At 44.9% G+C, this 13311-nt stretch overlaps 1 protein-coding gene across 2 annotated transcripts; it reads right to left on the bottom strand.

The window, feature by feature from the left end:
* Window positions 1-1978: 1978 nt before the first annotated feature.
* Window positions 1979-13062, bottom strand: NR2C2AP (nuclear receptor 2C2 associated protein). Of its 2 annotated transcripts, XM_083365072.1 has the most exons (7): window positions 12912-13062; window positions 9383-9512; window positions 7696-7786; window positions 6936-7041; window positions 4667-4717; window positions 3588-3655; window positions 1979-2614 (listed from the first exon to the last, which is right to left on the bottom strand). In XM_083365072.1, the coding sequence occupies exons 2-7, from the start codon at window positions 9421-9423 to the stop codon at window positions 2498-2500; spliced, it is 474 nt and encodes a 157-aa protein (XP_083221198.1). In that variant the 5' UTR covers window positions 9424-9512; window positions 12912-13062; the 3' UTR covers window positions 1979-2497. The 2 variants fall into 2 exon arrangements, with proteins under 2 accessions (XP_083221198.1, XP_083221199.1); XM_083365073.1 differs by lacking the exon at window positions 4667-4717.
* Window positions 13063-13311: the final 249 nt, after the last annotated feature.

Genomic DNA, 13311 nt, shown 5'->3' with positions numbered 1-13311 from the left:
ATATATATGTAACAGGCTTGTTCAGTGATTCTCATTTTCAAATCAGCTGCTTCTGGTCTGTTTTTTTGCGTTTTACTCCTGCTTTTTCTCATGTTCATGAGTGCCTCTGATTTAGGCTTGTATGTACAAGTAGTCCTCGAATTGCGACAATTGGGACCAGAATTTCAGTTGCTAAGCAAGGGGGGTTGTTCAGTGAGTCATACCTGAGTTTACCCCCTTTTTTGCCATGATTAAGCGAATCACATGGTTGTTAAGTGAACCACATGGTTGTTAAATGAGCCCAGATTTCCTTCACTTTGCTTGGTGGAAGCTGACGAGTGATCACATGATGTGAGACACTGCAATCGTCGTAAATACATGCTGGTTGACCATGCATCGGTTGTAAGTGTGAGGACCGGTCATAAGCCACCGGTTTTAATGCTGCTGTAACTTTGAATGGTTGCTAAATGAATGGTTGTAAGTCAAGGATTACCTGTAGAGTCAGCATGCTTACGACCGAGCGAAGCTTGCCACTTCACTGCCAGAGCAAGATCTGTTTGGGCTGGTCCACACCAAACACACCAAAACACCCAGGAAAAGTGATTAACAGAATAACAACAGTTGGAAGGGACCTTGGAGGTCTTCTAGCCCAACCCCCTGCTGAAGCAGGAGACCCTCTTACTATTTCAGACAAGTGGCTGTCCAGTCTCTTCTTGAAAGCCTCTGGTGGTGGAGCACCCACATCTGGAGGCAAGCCGTTCCACTGATTGTTTTCAGTGTTAGGAAATTTCTTCTTAGTTCTAGATTGCTTCTCTCCTTGATTAGTTTCCATCCCTTGTTGTCGTCTTGCCTTCCGTGGCTTTGGAAAATAGGTTGACAGCCCCCCGCTTCTTTGAGGCAGTCCCTCAAATATTGGAACACCGCTATCATCTCATCCAGTCCTTTTCACCAGGGGTAGGCAACCTTGGCTCTTTTATGACTTGTGGACTTCAACTCCCAGAATTCCTGAGCCAGCCATGCTGAGGGAAAAGGGAGGTTTCCAAGCTGAGCCATGCTGGCTCAGGAATTCTGGGAGTTGAAGTCCACGAGTCATAAAGGGACAAGGTTGCCTACCCCTGGACTAGACAAACCCAATTTTTGCCACCATTCTTCATGTGTTTAGCTTCCAACTTCCATCGGTGTCGCTCTTTGCACTTTTTCCAGTCTCTACATCTTTTTGGTGACCAAAACTGGATGCAGTATTCCAAATGTGGTCTTACTAAGGCTTTCTAAATTGCAATGTTTTATTATTGCCTTTAAAAACAAGCGTCCAGGCATCGGGCAGAACGTGAGCATAAGGCATGTGCTCTGCTCTCCTGTGTGGGCAGCCCTGGCACCTTGGGTGGAGGTGGCAGCTCCAGACTCAACTTCAGAGACTGACAGCAGCTGCTTGCAGATCCTCAGGCATTAACTCCTCTGGGGCAGGCTGCTAATTATTGGTGTCAGAATTTGAGCTCGCCATGACACCATACCCCACCCTTTGGGTGCAGCCTTTTGGGGGATCCTGGCCGAAAAGGGTGTAGCTCAGAGACACATCAGGAGTTTTGTAAGCTGCAGAACACCAGTTTAATTCTTGGCCTGCCTGTGTGTTTTATAAAAGGCTGCTTAGCACGGGCAGGCAACCTTGGCACTTTTATGACTCGTGGACTTCAACTCCCAGAATTCCTGAGCCAGCCATGCTGAGGGGAAAGGGAGAGGTTTCCAAGCTGAGCCATGCTGGCTCAGGAATTCTGGGAGTTGAAGTCCACGAGTCGTAAAAGAGCCAAGGTTGCCTACCCCTGACTTAGCAGGACTGGTTAGAAAGGAGTCAAGTAGTCCTTGACTTATTACAATTAGGCCCGGAACCTCTATCGTTAAATGAATCCTGCCTGATTTTACAGACATTTTTGCTGTGGTCATCAAGCGAATCCGGCTTCCCCATTGAGATACATACATACAGTACATTCATTTATTAATTGGATTTATTAATTGGATTTATGTGCTGCCCATCTTGTCAGAAGTCCCTCGAAAGGTCGCAAATGGCAATCAAGTGACCCCAAAATGCCGCAACCATTGTAAATAGATGTGGTTTGCTGAACGTCTGACTCCTGATCATGTGACTGTAGGGACATTGTAACAGTCATGTGCAAGGACCTGTTGTAAATCTTTTTTCCCCCCAGTGATACTGTAATTGAGTATATTGTAAGTCAAGGACTACAGTATCTTTACTAGCCCATATGTTCAAATTAGAACTAGAGGTCCTTTCCTTTCAGCATGCAAAATGTAGTTTTTCTTTAATGACACCTCTAACAGAGAAACTGTTTTCTTTCCAGCTGTTCAAAATCCTCCTGAAATAGGAGAAAAATGGGGAAGAAGTTCATTTGCTATCGAAGCACCAAACGGAAAGCAGACAAGTCTAGTTCACACCATCTTACGAAATCTCAGACTGGTGTTTAGTTGGCCATTTTGACAAATACTTCAGCTCTTGCTTCCTCCTCTGTCAAAGCTTCTGCCCAAGGAAGTCCAGGTGGTAGACGATAATTCGCCCAAAGAAATCTGAGCTGTTTTGAAAAGTAATTTTCAGTTTATCCAGTGGTTCTGCTTTGAACGGGAAGCTGTAGAGGAAGCAGGAGTTAAGGAACAGATGATGCGGATAGAAATAGAATAGAAATACAGTCCCCCCAAAAAAACACAACTGGGGATGAAGATCCTTTATGGAGGGGTTACATGATGTACCTAAAATTATTTCTTATTACAGCAATGCATCTACAATGTGAACAGCAATAGCAATAGCACAATGTACAGCTTCATAGTGTTTGACAGCCCTCTCTAAGTGGTTTACAGAGTCAGCATATTTTCCCCCAACCATCTGGGTCCTCATTTTACCAACCTCAGAAAGATGGAAGGCTGAGTCAACACTGAGCCGGTGAGAATCGAACTGCTGTAAGTTGGCAGAATTAGCCTGCAATACTGCCTTCTAACCACTGCACTGACACACACACACACATATAGGCAATTGTTAAGTGAATTGCACCCAACCTTACGACCTTTTTTTGCCACAGTTGTTAAGCAAATCATTGCAGTCGTTAAGTAAATCATGCAATCATGAAGCAAATCTGGCTGCCTGTACTGACTTTGCTTGTCGGAAGCCAGCTGGGAAGATTGCAAATGGTGATCCCATGACCCCCCAGGACACCGGAACCATATAAATACATGCTGGTTGCCGAGGGCTTGGATTTTAATCCTGTGACTGGGGATGCTGCAGTGGTTCGGTCACAATCGAACTCCTGGCAGCAAGTAGAGTCAGCCTGCAACACTGCATTCTAACCGCAGGGTAGTAAAGGCTTGATTTACTGAAGCATTAATCCACAAGGCAGGGAGGAACATTCACGAGCATTTCAAGCAACAATGGGGAAAATAGCTTGTGGATAGAAAAGGCTGTGGGAATGCAGGGAGGGAATGCCGGAGTAACAAAATAGGAAACAGAGAGGCAATTGCACCAGAAAACCCCGCAGGGCTGTCTATGAGCCATGGATTCACACATACTGTATTTCGCTTCTCGGAGTTCTGAATTAGTCGATAAAGGATATCTGGAGAGAGTTGTTATCTTCAGGATAGAATTCGGCTATGGTGGAGAGATCTTCTCCTTTCCGTCCACCTTTGGAAATTTGAATGCAGAAAAACAAGATGTGCCGTTGTGGAAATATTTGGGAGCTGTTTTTCACTGGTATCATCAGGCACCCCTCACTTTCCAATGGAAATAATTTGGAAAGGAAAAATACTGAGGAAGAGAGTAGTCCTTGACTTACAACTGCTTGTTTAGCCACCATTCAAAGTTATGACAGGCCTCCCTGGAGTTACTTACGACACAGTTTGGCTGACTCTCCACAATGTAACCAGATGTTGATGCTTACAACCAGCCAGCATTTATAGCCATTTGCAGCACCCCACAGTCATCTGACCAGATTTTATTTCCGGTTTTGCTAAAAACTGGCATTTACTTCAAATTTTTGGCAAAATTGGCGAATAGCAAACCATTGGTTCGCTTGATAAATGGGGTGATCACTTGATAACCACTGCAAAAAACAAAAACAAAAACAACAGCAGCAAAACCTGAAATCAAATTGGTCACAGGGGTGACTTGATTTATGACTATCAGACTTACAACCGTGATGCTCCATTATGGTCGTTGAGGACTACCTCTATTGCAAGACTTCTTCTAGCCACTGCCTGATTCCAGCCGATCACCCTATTCGTGCTAGATGTAATAAGCTACGATGGGCAAGCCAACTAGTCTATCTCATTGGTGTTTAAAAAATCAAATTCACCCAAAGAATTCTGATGAAGCCATGGATGTTTCTACCGACTGGACTAGTAGAGCTGCAGAGTTTAAGCCATCACCAGTTTAATAGATATCAGAGTCTAAGTCAGGGGTCCCCAACCCCCAGTCCATGGACTGGTATTGGGCTGCGGCATGCCAGTAACCGGTCCGCACAAACAAGTAAAGCCCCATTTGCAGGATGCAGGCAGCACACAAAACCACACACCCTCCGGTCCGTGGAAAAACCTCTCTCTACGGAACCGGTCCCTGGTGCCCAAAAGGTTGGGGACCTCTGGTCTAAGTGAACATATCACAGCAAGCTACCAAGGGATTTCTCTGGTCTCTTACCTGGCCAATATCTTAAGGCCTTGAACTGTTCCAAAAAAACCTCATGGGCAACTATGAGAAGACAGAATGGTGGGGGAGTGGGAAAATTCCTTATTTTTTCCCCTTCAATGCACCACAAATTAAATTCAACAGAGCTCTTGTCAGTCCTTGTTTCCTTCCCTTGGGTACTTTATAATAATCAGTAACAAGAGGCCAAACAGGCTTTGTAGGAAGGGAGAGACAGTCGGGAGTTAGAGAGAAGTACAAAATGAGGCATCCTTTAGGCTATTTAAGAACTGATTTGCAAATTTCCAACCCTGGTCAGCTTTCTGCCCGAAATCTGACCCTAAAAAGACTATTTTGCTGTTCTCTCAGCAGCTAATAATAAAAAAAATTGTAACTTTTATATATGAAGCACTTATAGCTAGCTTGTTAGTATGAGGTTTATTTTATACAGATTTCCACAGCAGGTGGTTTTAAAAAACAAGAACTCCGAGCTGTATGCATCCTATTAATATAATAAATAAATTACTATTTTGCTATGATACAGAAATACTAAACAAAATACAAAATTAAACATTATATACAAGGTAAACATTTTCCTTGTCCAGTTTCCAATTCTAGGGGGCAATGCTCATCTGTTTCTTGGCCAAGGGGGGTGGGGTGGGGGGGACAATGTTGTCCAAAGAGGTTTCTGTAGTCATGTGGCTGGCGCGACTATAGGCCGAGGCGCACGGAGCGCTGTTACCTTCCCACAGAAGTGGTACCTATTTATCTACTTACATTTGCATGCTTTCTGACTGTGTTCTGTACCAGCCTGCTACCGGCCCTGCAGAAAAGGCAGGGACAACCCCTTTACAAACGGCAAGAGGCTGGAATTACGCCTGCCAAATTTATAGCTACAAAAACAAACAAGACACGAACCAAGAAACAGGAGCTTTAAGAAACAGGAACTATCCAAGCAGTTGCCTTCAGCAAACCAGCCCTCCCACACATTCCCCTTATATAGAGTTCAGGGCATGGCTTCTCTCTGCCTCCTTCCGAGAAGCCCCATTGCCTTCCTCTGTTTACTCCTAATTGACTGCCTCCTGCGTCGGGCGTCCTTGAACAGGGCCAGCTGTGGGTCATCTTCATCCACGCTGTCAGGCTCACACAGCTGGGTCTCCGTGGTGACCAAGTGGGAGGGGCCTGGCTGAGGGCTCTCATCAGCAAGATCTTCAACCCCCTCAGCAAGGTCTTCAACACCCCCCTCCTCCTCCTCTGAGTCATCCAACCCAACTGCCGAACCCACAGGCTGACCCTGAATCACAACAGACTGCTAGGAGCTGAGGCAAGTACTGGGGGCTCACCCTGTTGCGCAACGCTCAGGTCTCAAACCCAGGCTATCAATCTTTATTTATTTATTTATTTATTTATTTATTTATTTATTTATTTATTTATTTATTTATTGATGGGATTTATATCCCGCCCTATCTCCCGAAGGACTCAGGGCGGCTAACAGCAAAACATATAATAAGTACAGAGATCAAGATAGAAATAAAATTGATAACATCTGTGCAATAAATTAAATTAGAGAATTTAAAAAATAAATTAAAAATACTAAATATAAATTAATTAAAATGCCTGTCAGTCTAGGTCGGCCTGGTGGAACAGGAGTGTTTTGAGGCCGCGGCGAAAGGATTGGAGGTTTTAGGCCATCCGAAGCTCAGGGGGGAGCTGATTCCATAGGGCTGGCGCTCCCACAGAGAAGGCCCTCCCCCTGGGGGTCGCCAGTCGACATTGCCTAGCTGACGGTACCCTGAGGAGGCCTTCTCTGTGCGAGCGTACTGGACGATGGGGATTTGTTCCCGGCAGCAGATGGTCCTGCAAGTATCCCGGACCTAAGCCATGTAGGGCTTTAAAGGTAAGTACCAGCACCTTAAATCTCACCCGGAGGGCAACTGGTAGCCAATGCAGCTCACGCAGGAGGGGTGTAATATGGGAGTATCGGGGAGCTCCCATCACAACCCGTGCAGCTGCATTCTGCACCAGCTGAAGCCTCCGGGTGGTCTTCAAGGGCAGCCCCATGTAGAGAGCATTACAGTAATCGATACGGGAGGTAACGAGTGCGTGGGTGACTATACGTAGGGCATCTCGGTCCAAAAGCCACTGAGCCACGTGTTAAATGCATTTAAATATGTAAAATACACACACACACACACACACACACACACACACACACGTACGTCTCTCAAATAGAAGAAGACTGAGCGAGGACATGCATTTCTAACTGTGGCGAGGTTTTTTTTACCTTGCAGAATGCATTTTCGGCTTGCAAATCCCCCCTGAAACTGAATCTGAATTTGAGACGCCTGGATGGTCTGAGGAAATTCCAACGTCAGCCACTGGATGGCACCCTAATACAGCAAAAACAGGACATCACCAACTTAAAGAGAAATTCAAACCAATAGGAAAATATAAAAGGGCAGATAGTACAAAAAGAAAAGCTTTCTGTCCGAGTTCTCTCTCTCTCTCTCTCTCTCTCACACACACACACACATACACAGAGACAAAAAAAATGGCAGCTGCAACAGCCTAATGCAGAGGTCCCCAACCTTGGCCACTTTATGACTTGTGGACTTCAACTCCCAGAACTCCTCAGCCAGGCTGGCTGAGGAATTCTGGGAGTTGAAGTCAACAAGTCATAAAGTGGCCAAGGTGGGATCCCTGGCCTAATGGGTGTTTTTCAACCGTGGCAACCTTTTAAGATGCGTGGACTCCAACTCCCAGAATTCCCCAGCTTCTTTCACCCCAGCAGTTTCCCAATTTGGGCCTGTCGCTCTCTCACACGCCAGGCCATCTCACAGGGTTGTTGTTGTGGAGAAAAATAGGCGGTGAGAGGAATATTAGGTATCTTCGCCACCTTGAGAGACTTATACAAAATAATAAAGGTGGGATTAAAAAAAATCTAATAGATAAACAAATGTTGGCCTAGTTCGCAAATGAGTTGTAAGGTTCACAAGAAACGTGTGTGGAGGCAGCATTGTAGGATGTTACTTATAAGAGTTCACCTGGTCTGAGTTCCAACACGTTTCCTCATTTCCGTCAAACATGTACTTCTTTCCAAACTGCTTCACCTCTCGGTTGAGGACGGAGCTCACCCTAAGGGTGAAGAAAACAAAAGGCAAGGGTGGAGAAGAGTTTCTTTTCCAGATTTCAACGCAAAGCTGACTGGTAGCACAGGAATTTCGCACTTTTAATTACAGCATAATAGAACTGGAAGGGCCCTTGGAGGTCTTCTAGTCCAACCCCCTGCTCAGATCTATACCATTTCAGACAAACGATTATCCAATCTCTTCTTGGAAAACCTCCAGTGATGGAGCAGCCAAAACCTTTGGAGGCCAGTCCTTCCACTGATTAACGGTTCTCACTGATAGGAAATTTCTCCGTACGGATAGTCCTCGACGTACAACAGTTCATTTAGTGACCGTTTGAAGTTACAACAACACTGGAAAAAGGGACTTACAACCATTTTTCACACTTAGGATGGCTGCAAAATAGTCACGGGATCAGATGCTTGGCAACCGGTTCTTATTTACAACGGTTGCAGTGTGATCCCCTTTTGCGACCTTCTGACAGGCAGGGAAGCTAGACTTAACAACTGTGTTACTAACTTAACAAGGGCAGGAATTTACAAAGCCCTAGTGCAGGGGTGTCAAACTACCAGCCCACGGGCCGGACGCGTCACGACAAAACCGTGCCCACCCCATTGCCGGCAATGGGGGAAAAGCTCCAATATGTTGCGCGACGTCACGTGACGTCGCGAGTTTGACACCCCTGCCCTAGTGAAACCACACCTGGAATACTGCAGCCACTTTTGGTCACCATATCACAAAAAAGATGTTGAGAGTTTGGAAAAAATTCAGAGAAGAGCAACTAAGATGATCAAAGGCCTAGAGCAGGGGTCTTCAAACTTGGCCCTTTTATGACTTGTGGACTTCAACTCCCAGAATTCCTCAGCCAGCGTGCCTAGAGACTAAAACATATGAGGAATGGCTGTGGGACTTGGGTTTGGCCAGTCTAAAGAAAAGAAGAAATAGGGGAGACATGATAGCAGCGTTCCAGTATCTGAGGGGCTGCCACAAGGCAGAGGGGGCCAGGTTGTTCACCAAAGCACCAGAGGGAAGGACGAGAAACAATGGTTGGAAACTGATCAAAGACAGAAGCAACCTGGAATTAAGGAGAAACTTCCTGACAGTGAGTACAATCAACCAGTGGAACAGCTTGCGACCAGAAATTGTGGGCACTCCATCACTGGAGATTTTTAAGAAAAGACTAGTCCAGGGGTAGGCAACCTCAGCTCTTTTATAACTCATGGACTTCAACTCCCAGAATTCCTGAACCAGCCTCAGGAATTCTGGGAGTTAAAGTCCATGAGTCATAAAAGAGCCGAGGTTGCCTACCCCTGGACTAGACAATCACCTGTCTGAGATGGTGTAGGTTCTCCTGCTTGAGCATGGGGCTAGACTAGAAGACCTCCAGGGTCCCTTCAAGCTCTATTCTATTCTAAAGGCAAGAAAAGTCGTAAAATGGGGCAAAACTCACTTAACAACTATCTCGCTTAGCAACAGAATTTTTGGGCTCAACTGTGGTCGTAAGTCGAGGACTACGTGTAATTCTTGGTTGCATCTCTCTTGGATAAGATTCCATCCATTGTTTTTAGTCCTTTCGAAAACAAAGATCCAAAGTTGCACTCACCTGCTTATAGTTTCAGAGCAAATCAGGGAAGACACGGCCATGACTTATTCTTCCAGTCAGACAAAAAAAAAAAAATAAACAGAAATGACTCGATGCCGACACATGCATGTGTTCTTCCAAGGACTGTAGCCTATTTTATTTTATTAAAGAAGAATCAGAACAGAATGAATTTGGAACCAGTCTTATCAGATCATTCTTAGAACTAATACATATTTAGATATTCAACACTGTAGATCAGTGTTTCTCAACCTTAACAGCTTGAAGATGAGTGGACTTCAACTCCCAGAAATCCCCAAACTGGGAATTGAAGTCCATTCATCTTCAAGTTGCCAAGGCTGAGTGAGAAACATTGCTCTAAACCAGAGGTCCCCAACCTATGAGCTGCGGCCCACTAGCGGGCTGCGGAAATGGCTGGCTGGTGCGTGTATGCATGCATGCGGATTCCCCCCCCTCACGCTTGTGCCCACGGCCATTTGTGCATGTGTGCAGGTGCAAATGGGGCCACTAGTGCCAGGCGGCTGTGCGCAGCCCATTTGCACATGCATGAACGGGGGCGCCAGAGCTGCACCAGAGTCCGTGGGCCTGTTTGTGTGTGCACGCATGCGTGCACCAATTTGGAAGCTGCTCTCCTTCCCTCTGGGCTGTGAGTCTGGAAAGGTTGGGGACCCCTGCTGTACAGTAGTCTACTTATAGCCTCTCTCAATTCTGGCCTTCCAAATTAAGTCCAAATCCTGCCTGCTGGGTTTGATTGGCCATACTAAGAATTAACAGACACCCATTCCACATTTGAACTATGGTTATCATTTATTGACTTTTAGCTTTGTTAGCTGAGCAGAGTTGTGTAGTAGTGGGTCAGCCATCCACCTAAATCAGAGGTCTCCAATCTTTCTGGGTTTACGGCCTGGAGGGAAGCTTCCAAGTTGGTTCGCAAGCACATGCAGATGGGGCTGTGCGCACTGGCGTGGCACTAGCGGCCCTGTTCTTACATGTGCAAACAGGCCACACGCACCTGCTCAGTGTTAGCGGCCCTGTTCGCGCATGTGCAACAGGCTGCGCACACCAGTCTGGTGCTAGCGGCCTCATTTGCGCCTATGCACATCTGCAAACATGGCCACAGGCGCTAGCACGATTGGGGAGGGAGGGCGCGCGCAGGCACCAGTCAGACATTTCCACAGCCCGCTGGCCAAGAGGCCCAGTAGTGGGCCATGGCCCATAGGTTGGGGACGCCTGATCTAAATGGATCAGAGTAAACAAATAAAATTGCACTCCTACGGGGAACCACAATTAAGTAAACAATAGTTTTAAGGCAAAAACTGGACTTGGATTAGGAATGTGTGGTCATGGAATAATTATTGGAACCATAATTGAAATATGTTGACTCCTTTTAAGTCTTTAACAATAAACCCTTAGTTTAAACCTAAAATTAGATGTGGCCCTGTGAGCCTTGGTGGAGCAGTGGGCTAATGCCTCCTTAAGTAATACCAGCTGCCTGCAATTAGTGCAGGTTCGCATCCCACCAGGCTCAAGGTTGATTCAGCCTTCCATCCTTCCGAGGTAGGTAAAATGAGGACCCAGATTGTTGGGGGCAATAAGCTGACTTTGTAATAATGCCGCGGGGGGGGGGGGGGCGAAAGCCCTAATAAGCAGGCATATACATAGAATGAAGGCTATTGCTAAGCACATTGATTTGTGCTTTAAATTGTAAGCCGCCCTGAGTCTTCGGAGAAGGGCGGGATATAAATGGGATAAAAAAAAATTAAGCAGGTTTTAGTGTTACATCCAGTTTGGATAATTGTCATTTTATACTTAAAAGTATTGACTGTAATATTAGATCAATGTGGCCTAGTAGTTAAGGCACTAAGCTAGAAACTGGGAGATGGTGAGTTCTAGTCCTTCCTTAAGCGTGAAAGGTGGCTGGGTGATCCTGGGCCAATTACCAGGAGACAATGAGTTCTAGTCCCACTTTAGGCATGAAAACTGGCTGGGTGGGCGAGTCGCTCTGTCTCAGCCCAATCCACCTCACAGGGTTATTGTGGTGGGGAAAATGGGAGGAGAAAGGAATATTAGGTATGTAGGCTGTCTTGACTTTTTTTAAAAAAATAATAAAGGCAGGACATAATAAGTAAATAAGTAAATAAACAAAAGCTGTTAGAGAGCAATATAAAGAGTGATCCATGCTGGGCTCTCTGAAGGCAGAACTATTCAACATATAGTGCAAATAGACCTAATAACAATAAAAACAATTGGATTTTATTTGTAGAAATATATGAGGTTTTTACTTTAACTGCTGGCCTCTCCATTTTATCTCAGTTCTAATTTTTTTAAAATCATCCTACTCAAACATTATTTTGCAGCGCAACCTGTCGTAATAAGTTGTTAAAGCTAATCAAGGAGTATTTTAATTAAAGTAATTTAAAAAAAGAGTTAAACTTTAGAGCAGGGGTCTTCAAATTCGTCCCATGCTAGCTGAGGAATTCTGGGAGTTGAAGTCCACGAGTCATAAAAGGGATGAGTTTGAAGACCCCTGCTCTAGAGATATAGCATGTGGTTATAGCTTATTGAATTAAATCACAAGTAACTGGATTTATACAGACTGGTAAGCTCTAAACCATGATTTACAAAGCTGCAGCAGCTGCTTTTATATGATACGCTAATGCTAAAATAAAACTAACCACATTGTGGATTACCAGTAGTAGGATATCTGGGCCATAATGCAGGCTGTTCATTTTAGTATACCGTAGTTTTTGTCCTCCACATTTCTGAACTTCAGTTCCCAAAATTCCCCAGCTAGCACAACCAAGTCTCTGCTAAGGATTCTGGGAACTGAAGTCCACACATCTGGCTAGAATGACTAGGTAGACAGGCTTTTAAAAAAATCTCTGTGTGATTTATGAAGCCACCCACTTATACTTAGTCTTAAGCCATGGTCTAAAAAGATTATTTTTAATTAGGCTTTAAACCGCATTAATATCTTAATTAAAACATTAACACCTTAATGGCAAAAGATCTAAAGGTTAGGTTTTAACATTAGTATTACCAGAGTCACAATCTTTACCAGAATTTTACTCCCAGGAAATCTTTTTTCCCCCTGCAGAGTTGTGTCTCTCAGGGGGCCAGTTTTAATTTATTTAAATAGTTTCTAAGCGATCTTTGAACATAAAAATCATCCTAGTATTCAGAAGTATGCTGGCTTCTCACAATGCAATATATAGGCCTTTTCCCGTTTATTGTGTGCGAGCTCTAGGAATTTAATCCCCAAATCAATGTTTTTCAAGCTTGACAACTTTTAAGCGGTGTGGACTTCAACTCCCAGAATTCAGCAGGGCCGGCTGGGGGAATTCTGGGAATTGAAGTCCACTCCTCTTAAAGTTGCTAAGCTTGAAAAACCACAGATCTAGATCCAACCTTTCCCCCCTCTTTCCAGCATGGAGATTTAAGCAACAGTTCTTCTGACTAAGGAATTGCATGCACAAAGGGCAAAAAGTGCAGGGACCAGGGAAAACGTTGGCAACCGGCTTTTCAGACTGACCTGCAAACTTTGCAGAGAGGAGCAGACACCGAAAATGACATCGATACCGGGCCGTTTCTTAGAAATATTTCTTATTCTCTCCCATCCAGGCAGGAGAACAAGACAAGAGAATCAGGAACAGAAGCAAAGAGCAGGAGAAACTCGCCTCGTGCCATACACACTTCCGGTTTCCTGAAGGCCTGGTAACTCTTAAAGAGACACGACGGAAAAGGTCTGGAAAATATATATGTATAAAATGCAAAAATGTAGGTTGCGTCCCCCTTCGTTCTCCACGAGGTGGCGGTAGCCGCGCAGCGGTGAGAAAATCAGGACAGGATATTTAAAAAAGGAGTCAGGCAGCAATAACAACCATGTAAAATTGCAGGAATAAATCTCCAGGAGGCTTAAGGGCAAGCTTGTT

This window comes from Vipera ursinii (assembly GCF_947247035.1).
Source record: "Vipera ursinii genome assembly, chromosome: 1".
Lineage (NCBI taxonomy): Eukaryota > Metazoa > Chordata > Lepidosauria > Squamata > Viperidae > Vipera > Vipera ursinii.
This window is presented reverse-complemented; position numbering and strand designations above follow the sequence as displayed.